The sequence below is a fragment of the Mchenga conophoros genome, linkage group LG7, assembly GCF_057382185.1.
Source record: "Mchenga conophoros isolate Kocher_MC1m ecotype Shallow Benthic linkage group LG7, M_conophoros_male_GT1.1, whole genome shotgun sequence".
NCBI lineage: Eukaryota > Metazoa > Chordata > Actinopteri > Cichliformes > Cichlidae > Mchenga > Mchenga conophoros.
The window spans coordinates 56282330-56301957 of record NC_140532.1 but is presented as its reverse complement, the minus strand read 5'-3'; the positions used below and the strand labels follow the sequence as shown (position 1 = coordinate 56301957).

The 19628-nt window shown below is 40.1% G+C and overlaps 1 protein-coding gene across 3 annotated transcripts in view; it reads right to left on the bottom strand.

Moving 5' to 3' along the window:
• The window catches only part of ttc28 (tetratricopeptide repeat domain 28), a 159255-nt gene that overhangs the window by 133061 nt on the left and 6566 nt on the right, over window positions 1-19628 (bottom strand). For all 3 annotated transcript variants that reach the window (XM_085280339.1, XM_085280340.1, XM_085280341.1), the window contains exon 2: window positions 18074-18436. In XM_085280339.1, coding sequence (XP_085136465.1) covers window positions 18074-18436 — 363 coding nt within the window. The remainder of the gene's footprint in view (window positions 1-18073; window positions 18437-19628) is intronic.

Here is a 19628-nt window from a genome sequence, read left to right as displayed (position 1 = left end):
CCTACCCCCAACTCAACTATGCTAATTAGGAAAAAAGTCACAAAGCTGTTAGTGCATCTTACAAATTTGCACTTGCTATGTTGAGTTTATACTTTCAAGCACCACTCCATGAGGAGCCACAATGGGGTGACAGTAGAGCATAGTGAGAAGTAGAGCAGATCATCTGCTAATCTCTGACCACTCCAGTCTGCAAGCCAAAGTATCCTTTAGCATGATGCTGAACCCCAAGAGGGACCAGCAATAATATTAATTCCAACAGTAGCTAGATGGTAGAGACTTTTTTTTGACTGCATTGCAGGTGAAACCACACTAGTTGTAGCAGTCGTTAGTGTTTGTGTGTTGATGTCTACCCAACTGATGTCTCAGGGTCAGGTATAATTATGTTTGCTGCAAAAGAATCATTGTTTATTTGGGTTCATTCATTCATATTATGTATTTGTATTTGATTTCAAAATAAAAGTCTTGTGCTTCTTTTATGCATTATTGAAATCTAATTTTTGGTTCTAAATATTTAGTAACATACTTCACCTGCACCCTGAGAAATCAACTTCTGTGTTGGCAGGTTTCATAACAAAGTTTGTCATTTTTCAAAATAAACAGCTGCACTGAAAATATCATCAAGAGACACAACGTCTAGATCTTTTTTGCACACATCCAAGGGGAATAGTAAGGTTGATAAATGTGAGGAAATCTTAGACAGTGTCTGTGTGCATGACTGAAGGCGAAGGTATGATCTCAGTGACTCTATACTCCACCTCTACAGGTTTTGCAGGAGGAAAAGAAAAAGACCTCAGAGGAGGTTCATGGATGTGATATGCAGGCATTTGGTGCAACAGAGGAGGTAGACGAGCCACTGTGGTGACCACTAAAGGCAGAAGAAGAAGTGGGGGGGGGGGGGCAACTGATGTACAGCTAAGCCTAGGCCAAAGGGAACAAAAGGCTCGCTGTCAGACTATTGAGGAATATATTAAGCTCTAGAGTAAAAAAATAGCCTTAACAATCGCCTCTAACTGACAACTGTCCTTTTATTAATGTTATTATTATTTACCTCCACTTGTGTTTCTTTCACATGTCATGTTTAACGTATATCACCCATATATAACTTAATGGTTGTTTCGGCTGACACTAAATCTGGAATGAACCACTTGAAGACAAAATGGGCCAGTAGGATGGGCTATTGCTAGTATAATAACTTAAGTTTGTTTTATTCATAATTTTGACACTGACGTTTTTATCTTTTACTGCAAATGTATACCAGTGTCAGAGTAAATCTGTAATTTTAACATGTAGGACATATAACAAAAACACAACAAAACTGATGAACGAGAGAAAGAATGCTGCTTTTTATGGTTCTGAGATTTTACAGCAAATTCTGAAAACACTCTTGTGGACAGAGCCCTGTTTGACACACAAAGGTGTTTAAATTTGTCAGCATTTAGTGTGGACATAGTCTGAGTGTGAGATAAAGTCTGCCGCAGAGTGGCTACATCAGTCTGTGTGGCCTCCAGGCACCCACCACAAATGAGACAATTCATCTTTGCTCCCATACATGGCCACAAACACTGCCTTTCTTTGTGCACGCACGCACGCACACACGCACACACACACGCACACATAGCTGTCTAATCTGCTTCTTCTCTGCAACCACAGCAGGTATTTCACCTGCTGTTGTTTCTCTTTTATCCACCTCCACTGCACAGACAGCGTCCACTCTCGCATCTTAGAGCTGCCTCTTGTTATCGGTGCTGCCCTGGTTTAGAAAATTCAAGATGATGTTGTTTTTGAGGCAAGTCTTTGTCCTCAAAATTATGTTTATATAAAACACAACTGTTTGCCTAATAGCCTATGCTGGGAAAACAACAAATGATCAAAATTAAGTCTTGAAAGCATTGGTCATATGTTTGTCACTACTACATAATACCAGTAAGATTAAATGTCCTGTAGATATAAAAAAGAATATTATTAGCGATAACACAAAAATCTAGACACCTTAATTTATGTTGTTGTACAATTATTGTTGTTTTGTTTTTTTTCATTTCAGTTTCTCTGTACAGACTGGTAGATTTAATGTTTATTTTGACCACTGCTAGTCAGAGAGTACACAGTCATGCTCAGACTCTGTGTTTTTCACAGATATATACATATAGATGTAGCATCCAGGCTTATGAGATGCGTGTCTAGTAAAAAATGTTTGCTCAGGGGTTAAAGGTACACACAATATCCAATGAAAAAAATTCCAAGACAAAAAAACAAGGAAATGACACTTTAGGTGACACGAAGCTGTACACTATTTTACTGTTGCAAATATGTTTATTTTACATATATCTCATTTAGTAATCCTTTTGTAAATTTGATTTAACACTGAGTGGACTGACACTGGCTTAAGTTACGCACACCAGAGTCCCCATCTCAGCATTGTGACGTCAAGTACCAACCAATTTACTGACCAGTTGATTAAAAAGAAATCAAACTGACACTGACTTAAGCTAAAGTTGGCTTATGTCAATTATGTTATTTAAATGGTTATTTAAATGATCTGAGTGTTATATCAGTTGAATGGCACTGACAAAGGAACAATTAAATTACATGGGTAGAGTACCAGAACTGTCGCTACATCAGCATAAAAGACAGTCCTAAAAGATAAAGTTTAAAGAAATCCATGCACTGCTGCACCAAGGAAAATCGATTAAATCCCTCATCTGCAGCTCTCAGGACAGTAAACTAGTTTAAATGGTAGAGTAATTCTGCCAGTCTCTTAGATTTTACAGCAGAACATCACAAAAACAACTGCACAATTTAACATTATATTATATAAACAGCACAGTTAACATAGGAAGAATATTTTTGCACAAGAAACCCCAATTTTTATCCTAACAATGTGTCCCATGTCAAAAGTGTCAATATTAAGCAAGTTATGATGTTTTTGTTACTTGAGTAACAAATACAGAAAAAAAAAAAAAAACACTGTTTGTCCTGGCTTTTTTCAGCTGAGGTGATGGTGCATAATATCTAAAAGGCCCTTAAAATGTTAAAAGATTTATGACTGTTGAAGAATAAAAATTTTTACCTACGTCACTAGGGCTGGGCCATATCATATCACTCACGGTAATACCGGTATAATGTTGGGCAACGATAAGAAAATGAAATATCGCGATAGAATATGGGTAAAACGTGCATGCGCAGTGCCTTTGTTTTCATACGCACATGGCGGAAAAAGTATGGTGGCGACGGAGAATGAGAAGGGGGAAAGCGGATCGTTAAATGAAACGGATGAACCAGAACTGGTTTGTAAAAATGCTGCAACTTCAGTGGTGTGGAACTGGTCTAGCTTTCGTCTGTCAGATACACAACAAAACACTATTTTTGGTAGAGCATGCTAGCGGCCCATCGTTATTACTGTATTTTTTGGAAAATACGGCACACTTAAAAATCAATCCTTTGATTTTTCTGAAAATCGACAGTGCCCCTTATAATCCCGTGTGCCTTATGTATGAATTCTGGTTGTGTTTACTGACCTCGAAACGATGTTATGTGGTACACGGCGCTCGAAAATCTGTCAAATGTTTTAGTACGACTTTGCTAAGCTACGAAGCCGCACAGCTTGATGGATTGTCGGAGCATTACGGCTATTGTATGCAGGCGCCTCGCGGAGTGATACGTACTGTGCTTCAACATAATATTACCTTATTGTGTGTATAACCGCTTTTTACGTTTTGTGGATATTATACATGGTTATGCTGAGGATATGTTGACCAATTTCCACTGGAAATGCCTTTTGGTTAAACTGTCAGCAAGGAATTTGCAATTTTTATATAACTTTAATACACATAAAAACACCTGCTTGTTTAAGTGAAAATGCATTGATGGGTTTTTTTGCACTAATAAAGTTGTGAAGTTGTAAAGTATTTTGTCTAGTGTCATTTATATCGTCATTTATATCGTTATTGCAAATTGTCAGATGTGATTAATATTTTTGGTCATATCGCCCTGCTCTATACGTCACATTAGAGCCCCGTCTCACTTCCAACTTGTCACTTAGCGACGTTATGTCACATTTTAATCCGTTGGGTATCTTGCAGTGTTATTTTCAAGCAAGAAAGCTTTACCTTACTAGCAGGTGTTTGAACCATGACAATGATCTTTTTACTAAACTTAGCAGTTTTGGAATCTAAGTCTAACCAAACAGCAAAAACAAGCAGGCGAAAAATGTGAAGGAAACTAAACAGAATGAAAACAAAGTCAAAGTCAGCACAAAAACAGAGCTCCTACACAAGAGACAAACTGTGGTCTCGTAGCTGACAGTTTTGTGAACGCCACCACTACCTCTCCTGCTCTCTTGATACAGAATTTGTCACTCTCGTTCATACAGGAGCACTAGCTCTTGGCGACATATGGCAGCTGGTATACCACAGTACTAACAACTCTGGACACCTTGAGAGCTGCCAGCAGCTTCAACAATATGACCCTGAAAATGTAATGGGTTGGAAAACAATAGGATTAAGCCATGGTTAGGTTTAGATACAAAAAGAACTTTTCATTTACAGATTTTGTTTCCTTCCATTTCCCAGCTTTCCCAGCTTGGCACTCTTAGGCTACAAATCTCTTCTTATGGAATAATGGGTTGTTTTTTTCTGAAGATGGTGGTAAAGTTACTGACCAGAAATATTTCCTCCTTCTGCACTGTCAAGTGAAGGTGGAGCAAAAACCAAAAACATCACAGCAAATGCACCAGTGCTTCGCACCCACTTCCAGCACATGCTGAGGAAGCTATAGTTAAAATCTTTGATGAATTATATATCTCCTGCTAACAGTGAAAGCTGCAAAAAGAACCTTGATTAAGACCTTTCCTTAATCAGAAATGATCTCAATCAGCTGGATGGGGAAAGCGCTGCATTTATACCAAGACTCATCATTGTGTGGCTGTGCAAAAAAAATCCTTTAATCCTGTTACTTCTTATTGACACTTTTTCTTCTAATGTTTTTCCTCACTCTGTTGCTGCATGTTGATTCAATTTGTTTTATATGTTTGTTTGTTAGTGTTTTTAAAGACATGATTACACATTGGGTTTGGGTAGTTTCTGCACAGATCATTTTAAGATGCAGCGCACACCGCTGCTCTGTGGGGCTACAAATTGAACCTCAATACCAGACAACTAACCTAAATGTGTCAGACATTACTAACAAATCATACTTTAAGTAAGGTAAGTGAAAAAGTACTGGCTCTGAAATATATAAGAGTACAAAGGCAAAAAGTAACTCTTTTATCTACCAGCTACTGTACAAAGTAAACTGTATTTCAGCCCATATTAATATAATAATAACATAACATTAATACGCAGGCATCCAAGTTGTTGGACGTTAAGAGTTTAAAGGCCAAAGCAATCAAGATTTTCTGTAAATATTTTCTATTGTTTACAACAGACTACACGTATACACATGGGGACAGAAGATACCACCACCAAATCAGCCATCTTTAGCAGAAAACCTGACTCACTGACTGAGCTACAGGAATCCATTATGAGCCACTTGAACTAGTTCACTAAATATAAAATAGGTCAAACTTCAACAGGTCGACCTCAAGCAGCTTAAATATATGTACACAATACATGCATCAATATTAATAATCTTTAAAAATCATGCATATTATAATAGATATTATAATAGACAGAAGTGATATTTTATTGCAGAGTATTTATTTTAAAGACACCATTCCTTGAGCCAGTGTCCTAAAACCACAAATTTCAAAAGCATGTTGGTTTGTGATTCTTTGCGAGAGTAGAAAAAAACCTATTAGAGCATGTTTAGACTCACAAGGATTTTATTCGCTAAAATCATTATATGAACCTTTGGCCATATTTAATACGGCCATCCATTACTGTATCAGAATATGTATGACAGAAAAAAAAACATGAGATACTGCATTTTAGATCCCATTAACAATTATGCTGTTTAAACTTTTGAGTGCAGACCTTCACAGGGTACTGTGAAAAAATGATATTTAGTTTAGTAAAGGATCTGACCACTTCTACTGCTGACTATTTGTGATCACGGTCATCTGACCATAAAACAGCTATTATATCCCCTCTCTAACCTTCAGCACCTCTGTCTCTGTCTTTCAAACACAAAATAAATCAATGTGACCACAACACAAACCCATCCTTGGCTGTGAAGGAAAGGGCTGGTCAGAGGTCAGATGCTGGGGTGTTGCTTTTGGAGAACATGATCACATGGGGGTGAGCAAGGGTCAAAGTCTAGGTGCAGCAAATGAAACCAAATAACGCGGAGAGGGACGTTGTTTGCTTATCAGATCTGTCCAGTTGTGCATGCGTCTGTGTTGCACTTATCTGTGTATACGTGTGTGCAGTTTAAGGAAAAAGGTATTGATTTAGTAACAGAGCTGAAAGCTTTCAACATTGATTTCTTCCTCTGGATGAGAGCAGGAAGGATCTGGAGGAGTGAGGGGTCAACACCTCTGCCCTGCTGGCAGTACTGAACAGTAATAGGCTAATAAAACCATACTCTCCACCCCCCCCCCAAGCCATAAGTTCAAGGTTTAATGTGTTCAGCAACACACCAGTTCTTACTGCAATGACTAAAGAAACAAAGTCATAGGATATTCGCATATTATAATGATAATATTTTAAACAATTTTCAGGCATTTGCAAATCACATTCAAAGTCAATTAATGCACTTGTAAATATTTTTACAAAAGAGATCATTAAATGATAATATTCAAATGATTGCTTTCCCCAAAAATATTTAGCAATTTACACCATACATTAACATGAATTTAAGTTAATTATTCTAAATTAATAATGCATAAATGAATTGATTAGCATTATTATTTGAATTCTAAATTGTATGTATGTTTTTTGTCATCAAAAGAGGTGTAAAACCTCTTCAAACAGTTTTTACAGGGATAAACTAATGGATAATCACAGGGTAGTATAAGTTCCACTTAATCAGCTGCCTGCTGTTAATAGTGGTCATGCAAACAACAAGAAAAAAACAAATCAAAATCTGAAATCTGAGTGGGGAAAATGATGTTGATAAATTTGGATTCTTTTGTCATTAAAATAGCGATCGTTGTTGCTCCAATTTCACAAGTAGAAAATTGAGAAAAATGTTTACATAAATATATTCCTGAGTGTAGAAGATTTACACAGATTGTAGTGACTGCATGCACCACTGGGCAAGCTAACAACGCTCAGCCTTGTATGTGTCCATGAGAAAATAAATTACACTATGTAGTCAACAGAAAAGATAAGAAAGGTAGGTGTGTGTGTGTGTGTGTGTGTTCTATTTATGTTTCTATGTTATGTTATGTGCTAGTGCTAACTAATAGCTAATTTGATTTGTTCATGCCTTATGGCAAGGTTGTATTAAATTGTGCTATTATGCTCTTTCACACACACACACACGTACACGCACACACCAACAGGTAACCTCAGCTCGTCTGATATTTGACTATATTAGCAGCTTGTGCCTGACAGGCGTGTCACTGGAGTGGTGCACACTGAGCCTGCTCTCGTCCCTCAGGACACTTGTGAAGGTCATATTTAGCCAACTGACAAAACACTCCTCAATTGCCTCTGAATATTACAGAAGCAAAAGCTTCAGAGAGGAGTAAGTACTGATAGCATTCTACAGAAATTCACACCTTTGGCTCGAACACTGTTATTCAGCAATTAATGCTGGATGATGGAGTGAACAAAGCATCCCAGCATTTTCAACACCCCGGTGCAGGAACAGTTTCATTTATTATCGGCTGGACGACTCCACATTTCAGTCAGGTAACATGTCTCCAGGCTTCCTGTGTAAAATAAAGGCACATGCAGCTTTTCAAGAGTTTCATTAATATACAATTTCATTTTTTTGAGTTGAAGATAAGCTGGAACATACAAAAGAGAATTAACCCTGTCTGGCTATGAAACTGTTGAGCTCCACATTTATTAATCCTTTGATGCCTGCACATTGTGTCATGCAAGACGTCGACATTCTCCTCCTAAGAAAGACCATACAGTCTACATGATCATGTAATAAACATGATCATGTAGACTGTATGGTCTTTCTGTTTTTATTGATACGCTACACGGGTCCCAGCTCAAACAGACAGTTGGTGGTACATATGCCCAGTGAAGCTCCCATGCTTGGCAGCCTAGCAGTGTCACTGGGGCCCTGCCAAACACATGAGCTTATAATTGTATTTGATTTAATGCGAGGAAAGTATGCATAAGGTTTTACACATTGACTGACAGATTGATCATCCATCAGCATGCATTAGTGGAATGCAGGTGTTTTGTGGCCAGAAATATGATGAAACAAAAGGACATAAATGTTGTTTTATTTCAATTCAGACAGATTTCTGGTACCCTACTTGCAAAAACTACAATAATATGAAGGGTTTTTTTGTCTAGAAAATCTGTAGGTAATTATTTTAGTGATTAGTTCCTCTAGCTCTAGCAGCTGAACTGCTGTTAACAAACACCCAAGATGCTAATTGCATCAACCTCATTAACCTCAGCTGCACAATACAATTAGCATTATTATTATTTATTATTATTTTTATTCACATAGTATTTTTTGTTGTAAGCATTATTTGCATTTTGATCTGCAGGATTCATCCTCATATGTCGCTTTCCCCATGGTGTCGTCCAGAGTGAGAGAACGATAACTAACATTTTCACACATGAAGAGATGAAGAGTCCGAGACTGACTAATTGAGCAGTTTTGAACTGTATTATGTGTACTATAAAAAAAAGGAGGCTGCCTGCCAGGATACGAATGTTGCTTATATTGTACACATTCCTATCACATTTACAAGAAGTGCTCTCTTTGAAGCTCAAACCCGGTTGCCTCCAGAGACTCCCACACAGACATCACAGGAGTCCCAAAGATCTGATTGTTCATTAACCTCGGCCTCTGCCTGGAAATAGCAACATACAACCTGTCATTAGTGAGTCATTCACTCTTGCTGTTTATCTCTCTTCTCTTTTCTCTCAGGTTTTCTTTTTTTCTGCTCCATTACTCCGAGGCTGCTCAATTCCAAATGTTCAGAATGTAAGAAAAAAATCGCAACATCTGTGGCAAGGATGACAAATCCCAAAGCAAAGCCGTACTTCAGTGAAACATAGTTAAGCATTTTTTGAGAGAGAGAAAGAGAGAGAGAATGAACAACAACAAGATACACTAGGTGGACTGTCGTTAGATTTTACACACAAAAAAGTGATTTATCAGTTTATCACAGTGATTTATCCCCAGAGAATAATCACTGTGGTAATCTCGTAACTTTAGCGTCTTTACTTCAATCAGGTTGGCAAAGAGCTTTGGGTTAGGAATAAGGTTAAGTTACATTTTAGCCACATGCTAAACAAGCATAGCTTAGCATAGGCCAACACTGCAACAGGTAGAACACTGTTGTTTATTTCAAAATAGCCAAAAGCTAATAAGATTTCCATCAGTTTCTATTCAATTTTACATTGTGTATAATGCTAATTAGCAATCATCAGCATGCTAGAAAGAATTGGCTTCTCCTCATTGGCACTCTGTTAAATGCAGAATTGAATTTAAAAATACTTCTCCTCACATACCATATCTTGAATAATCAGGCCCATCTTATCTTAAAGACTTCGGTCAGACTGCTGGCTGATTTTTTTTTTTTTTTTGCTCCAAGAGTATTTAAAGTAGAATGGGAGGCAGAGCCTTCAGCTTTTTGTCCCCTCTTCTGTGGAACCAGCTCCCAGTTTGGATTTGGGTGATCTTTCCTCTTCTTTTTTTTTTCAATTATTAAATAATTGCAGTTTGTCTTTGTTTTTTTGTTTTTTTGAAGACCCAGATCTGCCTCATGGGCACATCTAATTTTTCTGCCTTTGCAAATAAAGAAAGCAAACTAGATCCATTTTTCCAGCTGTCTTAATGTCCTTCCCAAAAATTAACTCGCGCAGAATATTATCATAATCAATAGAAATGATCTACAGAAATAAGACCCCTGTTGCTTAAAAACAGCTGAGACCAAAATCGTGATCCTGAGATGTTCTTTTTTACTTGCTCACAGTCTGATAGCAGTCACACCATGCTGTGTTCAAGTCCAACTGAGTCACTCTTTCATTATCTCCCACTGCTCTTATCTTTTTCTTTCACTGAAATTCTCTTTGCACAGACAGCCGAGGCACCCGACTGTGTGCAAGGGAGATGTACGCAGAGAGAGGATAAAGGACGCGTTAACAAACTGCAGTAGCTAAGCAGGATTGCTGAGACAGCAAGCTATGGTCAAGTCTAGAGTGTATATAAACCAATGCTGCAAGTCGAGAAGTAGAAGCATATCTCCCAATTAATGCCAGGCAATTAGGCCCACTGCTCTTCTAGGCAAAATTAAAAATCATTACAGTCTGCAGGATATGTATGAGTATGGGTGTGTGTGTGGCACACCGTAAGCAGCAGGTGATATAGTACTGCTGGTGTGTGCTTTTTCTCCAAATATGTTATCACATTTGATTTTCATGAAAAGATGCAAAGTAGCTCCATCTGGCCTTTATCTGCTGATAACGATAAGGGGGGGGGAGCTAGTATGATTATTTAAATACAGACATAGGCAGACAGTCCTTTACTGTTGTCCAAGAGGTTGTGAGTGGGGAGTTTCCTGACATATCATTGCTGCTCTCTAGTGGTTGCTGCAAAAACTTGAAATGTAAAAATGATCTCAGTCCTTTTGCCTGTATCTTTCTTTTACTACTGAAATGTACTGTTTGTACTAAGAATTCATGTGAAATAAATCATTTTTTAAATGACGTACTGATTTATTTCTTAGCAAATGTAAAACCTTTTTAACAATGAAATTCTTAACATATTTATTTTCTTAACAAAAGAAACAAATAATGAATTTAAAGCATAATGAGCTATTCTTATTTACTTAACTTGTAGTACGTATTGACATAATGAAAATTCAGTATTTAATTTAGAGACTAAAACTGCTGAAAAATTAAAGCAAAATGAATAGAAATACAACAAAAATCAAAAGGTTTGTTTATTTTTCTGACAGTTATTTTCATTATCAATTATTTACATTACACTCTCGATTGCTTTTTCAATTAATTGTTTTGTATATTAAATGTCAAAAATAGTGAAAAACATTTTTACACTGCTTCTTTTCACTGTCACCTTTGTTTTTGATTGATTAATTGAATCAGAATTTCAGATCTAGATGACTTTTTGAAACTGGTCTGAAAAACTATATGCTTGAATACAATGGACAATACCACCAGTGTCTTTGGTGGATGAAAATGATCAAATTGATACACAAAGAAAACAACAGTGTGGTTCAATGTACAGTGGGGCATACACAATGAAATGTTTCCCTGCTGTAGACTGACTCCTCCTTCACCTCACATGCTCTGCAGTAAGTCCTGGATTACCCTACTGACCCACGCTGAGTTCTCCGTGACACAGATTCACTTATAGCACAAAACCAGCAGAGGACATTAAAATCACATCAACACAACGTCGGTCATAGGACCTTAAACTCACCCAACCAGGGAGGAACCCAAACATGCGGAAATTGAATGTTTTGCCTTGTTTAGATCACATTATAATATAGCCTCTGTCATGTGGGGAAGCTTCCTAAACAGGACATTTTAAGCCCCAAGACCTACTTAAAGAAACAGGGCTGTGCGTTCTCTGCACGTATGCTGGTAATATTTTTGCCCCATGTGGTTGCAGAGTAGTTTCTTAATGACAGGGGAAGCCTGAGCAGTGCGGGGCCAGCTCCACGGCCCTCTGCATAAACAGCCATAGCTGGCTGCCATCTGGTTGGCTCCTACTTCAGAGCAGAGAACCCACTGAATCCTTACTGATCATCTCCACTGATTCCTACATTGAACTGCTGGAGTATGTAGGAACAGTTACGGATTGTAACATCAAACTTATACCCAAATAATTAAAGGGCTGGTATAACCAAACTAACAAAAATCTAAATTCTTGCTTACTTTAGAGGATTTTTAGGGACACAGAAAGCATTGGTTTAATTTGACATATTCTTCTTTTCAGATTTCTGCCACAAATCCAGTGTATAAAGTGTATTCAGTGTATAGTGTAATAAAGAGAGGGACTATTACAAGCAGTACATGTAATATTGATTATTAGTATATTTATAACATTAATAGTGCAATCATTGATTAATTATATCATCAGATAAATCTGATTACTAGTTTTTCACTAATCTATTATTTTCAAGGCCTATGGAGTGTCTCACACACACTCAAATGGCCTTCAAAGTCATTGCATTTTAAATGACTTCGCAGTTCCCAGTAACTACACTGCAGCGGTATTTAAAAATCTTCAAAAAAAAAAAATCTTTTATGATATTTAAAGTTCAGATTTCTGAGCTGATTTCTTAAGCAAACCAAAACTAGGTAACTTATCTTGTCTCCTGCCATACCAGAGGAGACAAGACTTTAGACCATGTGTATTCCAACCTGGCTGGAGCCTACAAAGCCACACCCCTCCCCCACATTGGACAATCGGACCATCTCTCCCTGTTCCTCACACCTCGGTATTCACCACTCATCCAACGTGTGAAACCTGCTGTGAGGACAATTAAAGTGTGGCCAGAGGGGACAGACGCAGTGCTCCAGGACAGATTTAAAAACACAGACTGGAATATGTTCACCCACACAGACCTGGACCAGTACGCCTCATCTGTACTGGATTACATCTCCAAAACCACAGGCAGTGTCACCACCCAGAAACGGATCACCATGTACCCCAACCAGAAGCCTTGGATGAACCGGGATGTTCATCTCCTCCTGAAGGCCCGTAACACTGCCTTTAGGTCAGGAGATGCACACGCCTACAGTACAGCCAGGGCTAATCTAAAGAAGGGCATCAAAAAAGCCAAACACCATTACAAAAAGAAGGTAGAAGAACACTTCTCCAACTCCAACCCCCGACGCATGTGGCAAGGACTCCAGACCATCACAGACTACAGGACCACCAAACCCTCCCCCGCATCCTCTGATGTCTCCTTCCTCAACGAGCTCAACAACTTTTATGCTCGTTTTGAGCGAGGGAACCCCACAACCACAACCAAAGCAGACATGACGCCAGACCACCAACCTATGACTCTCTCCCCCACCGATGTAGGAGCGGTGCTGAGCAGGATCAATGTCCACAAGGCTGCAGGCCCTGATGGCATCCCCGGGCGTGTTCTCAGAGCGTGTTCTGGGGAGCTTGCAGGAGTGCTCACAGACATATTCAATCTGTCCTTGGCCCACGCTGTGGTACCGGCCTGCTTCAAATCCACCTCCATCGTCCCGATACCCAAAAACTCCAACCCATCTTGCCTCAATGATTACCGCCCAGTAGCACTCACCCCCATCATCACTAAGTGCTTAGAGCGACTGGTCCTAGCACACTTCAAATCCTGTCTCCCCCCCACCCTGGACCCCCACCAATTCGCATACCGCCGGAACAGGAGCACAGAGGATGCAGTCTCCATCGCAATGCACTCTGTCCTCTCACACCTGGACAACAACAACACCTACGCCAGAATGCTGTTTATAGACTTCAGTTCAGCATTCAATACAATCCACCCCTCACAACTCATCAGGAAACTGACAGACCTGGGTATCAGTTCCCTCATCTGCAAATGGTTACTGGACTTCCTGACCAACCGCCCCCAACATGTCCGGCTGGATAACCGCTGCTCATCTACCATCACAATGAACACCGGTGTACCACAAGGCTGTGTGATGAGCCCTTTCCTCTACTCCCTCTTCACCCACGACTGCAGACCTGCTGATGGTTCCAACACCATCATTAAGTTTGCAGATGACACCACGGTGATTGGCCTCATCAGTGACAACGATGAGGCCGCCTACAGGGAGGAGGTGGATCGTCTGGCTGAGTGGTGCGACAGAAACAACCTGCTGCTTAACACCGAGAAGACCAAGGAGCTCATCGTGGACTACAGGAGGAATGCTGACCCACATCCACCCATCCACATTAAGGGGACGGCTGTGGAGCGTGTGAGCAGCTTCAAGTTCCTGGGAGTCCACATCTCCGAGGATCTCACCTGGACGACCAACTGCTCCAAGCTGGTCAAAAAGGCTCACCAGCGCCTCTTCTTCTTGAGGACTCTGAGGAAGAACCACCTGTCCTCAGACATCCTGGTGAACTTCTATCGCTGCACCATCGAGAGCATCCTGACCAACTGTATAACAGTCTGGTACGGGAACTGCTCTGCCTCGGACCGGAAGGCGTTGCAGAGGGTCGTGAAAACTGCCCAGCGCATCGCCGGAGCACCACTTCCTGCCATAAAAGACATCTACAGGAAGCGGTGTCTGAAAAGGGCTGGGAAAATCATCAAAGACCCCAGTCACCCATCACATGGACTCTTCACCCTCCTGCCCTCTGGGAGGCGCCACAGGAGCCTCCGGACTAAGACCACCAGGTACCGGAACAGCTTCTTCCCCACAGCTGTCAGACTCCTGAACTCTGCCTCCTGACATCTGACCCACGTTAAACTCATGGACTGAACATACACACACCCACAATGGACAACTGTACCCTCAAACACAATAATAACATGGACTGAACCACCACTCACAACCACTAGCACTTTATATAGCCTCTGTAGAAACTATCTACACCCTCACTTATCTTAACTGCACTACTGTATAGCTCTGTGTAAATAATCATTCTGTACATTCGATAATCTTTAATCCTACAACTGTTTACAACTTGCATAGTTCCCATTTCTGTATAGCTGTATATCCCAGATTCTGTAAAGTTATTTATTTCATATTCTGTATAGTTTTTCATATTTATATCCTGTTCATATCCTGTACATAGCTTGTACTCACTACAGCCTGTACATACTTATAGTTATAGAATATTCACAACATACTTCATACCGTGTACATTATAACATACCATAATAGACCCATTTCTGTAATATACTCACATATCTATATTATTGCTAATATATATTGTAATATATCTATATCACTAAAGCACTTCTGGATGGATGCAAACTGCATTTCGTTGCCCTGTACCTGTGCATGTGCAATGACAATAAAGTTGAATTCTATTCTATTCTATTCTATTTTCCACATTTCTGGGTTTTGTACAATCACTATCGATTCTTACTGTTAATGTAAAGCTTAAAATGTCTCACAAACACCTGCACTGACATTTTTCAAATGCAAGGAAAAAGAACATTTGTTTGGGACTACATTTAGTGACAGATTGATCTGGAATGATTATATGCTATATTTACAAGCAAAGAATGCTTTACCCTAAAATAATTAGTCACGATAACTGGACGGACAGCAGTTCAACAGTCACTGATATTTTGGAGGGTACGTGCTCAAGCACAAAAAGGGCACATACTGTAAGTAGTATTTTAAAAAGTACATTGTGCACAATAACAAATGTATTAGCTACTTGCTTGCTTTTCACAGTCTGACCTTTGGGTGAAGTTATCAGAACATTCACTCCTGGAAAGACTGACTTGAATATTTTAAACTGAATAATCGTTCTCACTAGAATGATGGACTTCCCAGACTGATGGGAAGGTTTATATTCACCATGTTTTCTCTTGCTGGCTCTCTGCGTTTTCAGATTTATATTTTCTGCCTATTTAAAACCCTTTTCCTGCCATCATTGTGCAGTGTTCTGTGTTCTTTGAGCTACATTAGTAAGTCAGTCACTCTTTTGACCCCCTACAATACATCCTGATTTTCTAGAGATGAATTTAGATTTTTGGTTTTGGCTCAACAAACTCTTCAGCAAAAACATTTCCCATCAGCATCATAATCTCAGCTGATCCATAAACGATACCTCATCCAAGATCAGTTATCTAGCCTTTAATCTGCTACAGTGCCAAGCAGACGTCTTTACTTGTGGGACCCAAAAGTACGGCAGTCTGTGTGGTGAAGCAAAACTTTCCCATACTGCTATAAGCTTAGATATTTGAATAAGTAATGCACCTGTTTTCAGGGGGGAAAAAAAGAAAAAGCTTCTGTGAAAGCACTTAACAACTTCTCAAAAACACACAAAGCCCGTGTAGGCATGACAGAAAACATTCATACGCAAAAGAGCCAGATCTACAAAAGAGAGACACTTTCACAAGAAAAGCTTTCGCTCCTGCAGCAATTTTACGTCTGTGATGTAACTTCATTTGAATCACAAAGAAAGAAAAAGCTTTCTCAAATCTTTGCACTGAATGCAGGAGAGAGAGAAAAGGACGAAAACAAAATCAAAAATGCAAAGAAGTCCTCCTTTTCTGTACGGTGTTGTTATCCAGATAAGCACACAAATATAAGCGACTTTTGACCAGCTACACCCCTCAGTTCCCATGACGGAGTCGACTCATTTTGTGTTTGTGATACAGAGACTGTGTGTTTGAGCCTGTTGTGCCAACAGAAAAGTCGACAGGGGCAGCACTAGGGCAAGCTGTGGGAGGCTCACAGAAAAGAAGAAAAGAAAAAAAGCAGACACCGAGGCCGGGTTGATGAAGAGCCGAAAGAAGGAACTCAAGCAGAAATAAATTCCCCCCCGCCCCCCCCCCCTTCAGAAAGACCCCCTCTTATTGGTAGTTCATTAGTCTTGATCTTGCCTTTGACCCACAGTAAATGCTGCAGCAAGCACACTGCTATGACACCGCCACTATACAAGCACAGACACAGGAATGCTGCTTCTGTTATTGTCTTTAAGTGCCAAACTCAGGCCAAGGCCTAGCCAGGGTTTCAAAAACAAACTAACAACCGTGCAAGGTTTTCACTCACTCACTCACACACACACACACACACACACACACACACACACACACACGCACACACACACACACACACCACTTCCGTCCATTCTCTCTCACAGAGAAAGGAAGTGGAGTCGAACTGGCCGAGCCCCAGCTGTCCAGACAGAGGTAGCCTGGCAAACCCAGTCTCCTGCCTGCCTACTTCCTCCTCTGAATGGCTGTAAAAGACTCACAGAGCATTTGCTGTCCTTCAGTGCTCACTGTTTTGTAAGATGTAGAGAGCCACTTCAAGTGTAAAGAAGTACTTAAATGTACTTTCTGCGATGCACAAGAGTGATAGTCTCAACCCTAATTTTTACGTGATCACATTTTGTCCCCCGCCTCTGTTTTGTTTTTAGGGCAAACCCAATAGAAGTTTTGCTCTCTGGGACTCAGAAGTTACATTGTGGGCCCCTCTTTGCTTAGTGAACATCTGCCTACATTTTCCATCAGTATTTATCCCCACAGTGGGCTGCCCACTGTGGGTCATGTGGCTCTGGCCATAGTGCCCCCACATGAGACCATAAGAAGCATGTTGCTGGGTGTTAGCACCATTGTTTCCTTCACTAACAATGCTGGGATTGTGATATAGTAAGAAAAAATGTGTGATAGCTGAGAAACCTACTTGTTACATACTTCTTCAATATCCAAAATATGATCTTTGTACAACAGGAAAAAAATAGTACTGATACATTAGCAGTGAACATAAATAGTCCAGCTCTCTATCATCACTGTCATCACAATGTTTCTCCTAATCCTTGCATATTTACAGGGACATCTCTGAGATCTATGTGTGTGCTGTCCTTTTTAAACAGCTGCCAAACAAAGAAAGACTATAAAGGACAAGATAAACAACATGTTATAAAAAGCACAACAAGCAGGCTGCAGCATCTAAATAGTAGACCTCTATTCAGCTGCCACACACTGTTAAAAATTCAAACTCTAGAAAAACACACCATCTGACGAGATTTTGAAAGGAAAGAGAGAAAATAAGGGTCTGCTTCGTTCTGAGCTGCACGCAGATCATTAAAGTCCAAGTTCAAAAATGAACTTGATCAAAGATCACCATCACATGACAACCTGCGCATAAAATGAGGCTGAGCTTTCACAGAGGATAGCATATTGATTCTAAGTGTTTATAGTTAGCAGTTTTTTTGCTTTTCAGTATACACACAAGCCATACATCCTTCTCACATTCATTTAAGAAAGTCTCAGGAACAGCAACTTTACCACAATCTCATTTGAAATGTGTGATTGGCCAAGGGTCCAACCTCTTACCTTGGGCCATTTGGGGTTGATGAGTCGTGCTTTAATTGCATCATCCAACGCGGTGCTGTACTCGCCCAGTCTCAGATATGCTGCAGAGCGGTTACTGTACAAAATGCAGTTTTGGGGATCGGCAGTCAGGGCTTCACTGTAAAGACGAACAGCCAGTTCAAATTCCCCCTGCTGGCAGGCCTGATTACTGCGACGCACCCGCTCGAGAAATTCAGCTTTGCTAAGGGCTGGGGGTCCAGTGCCAGACAGTCGATCGGCTCTTTTTACCATCTGGGCTGAAAGGATCACAGGTGCAGGAGAAGAGGTCGATGACGAAGAAGGGTCGGTGGTCCTGCTGGTGGAGCGAGAACCAAAAAGAGAGAACTGAGGAGAGAAGAAGCAAAAGGGAGGAGAAAAAGGGAGAAAGGGGAAGAGCAGGGTTAAATGTTTTGCAACTAGAGAAGAAATCTTTATTTTACTCACTGTTTGACATAAAATTTTTGGCAAATGAAATAATAAACCGTTATCACCATCAACAAATGAATTCATTACTTCATTCAATCATATTTATATAGTGCCAACTTATTATTTGAAGGTAGAGACCCTGCATAGAAAAAAACTGATCATGTGCCAATAACCATGAAACAGCAGGTCTTCCTGTCTTAATGGGCAGAAACTCTTTTAGTAGCATTTGTAGGACCAATAGCAATGATGATTATCATGAAAGCATATTGTCAATCAAATAGATGAGTTATAAAATCGATTCACCTAGCATGCAGAGTTGTGAAAGGAGAAGTATACAAACTGTCAAAACAGTTTTCCATATCAGGATGTAAGCATGTTTTTAATGCATGTTCAGCATTTTAACAAGACACCCTGTGGGGATTGATTACCTTATGGAGCCAGCCTCAAGTGGCCATTAGAGGAACTGAGATTTGTGACATTTGGTTTTGGGTTCAAATTTCATTTCCAAAGGTAGCTGCTTTGGGTTTCCCCACCTCCCACTGATGAATATCATTGCTCTTCAGACATCACCTCTACAAAACAACTGTGATGCTGTTCATTTTAATAGTCTAAATGCTTCATTTAATTATTGCTTAACTGGTGAACTTGTACTAATTTTTCATATCATTATATTGCTGCGGTATTAGAGTGGTTTGCACACATTCCTGGTTTAATCCCTGGAGGAGCCTGACCCTGAACTGCATAGGTGGAATTAAATTGATGGACGTTACCATGGTAAACATAGATGTTAATATTAGGAAGTTTAGAATTTTCATTGCATAGCCCTTTTAGTGGAAAAGGGTGGAGTGCCAACTCGGTGTCAGGGACAAGACCCTGCACCAAGTGGAGGAGTTTAAGTCTCTCGGGGTCTTGTTCAAGAGTGATGGGAGAAGGGGGCGGGAGATCGCCAGACGTATTGGTGCAGCGGCTGCAGTGATGCGGACGCTGTACCGGTCTGTTGTGGTGAAGAGAGAGCTGCGTGTAAAAGCAAAGCTCTCAATTTACCGGTCGATCTACGCCCCTACCCTCACCTATGGTCACGAGCTGTGGGTAGTGACCGAAAGAACGAGAC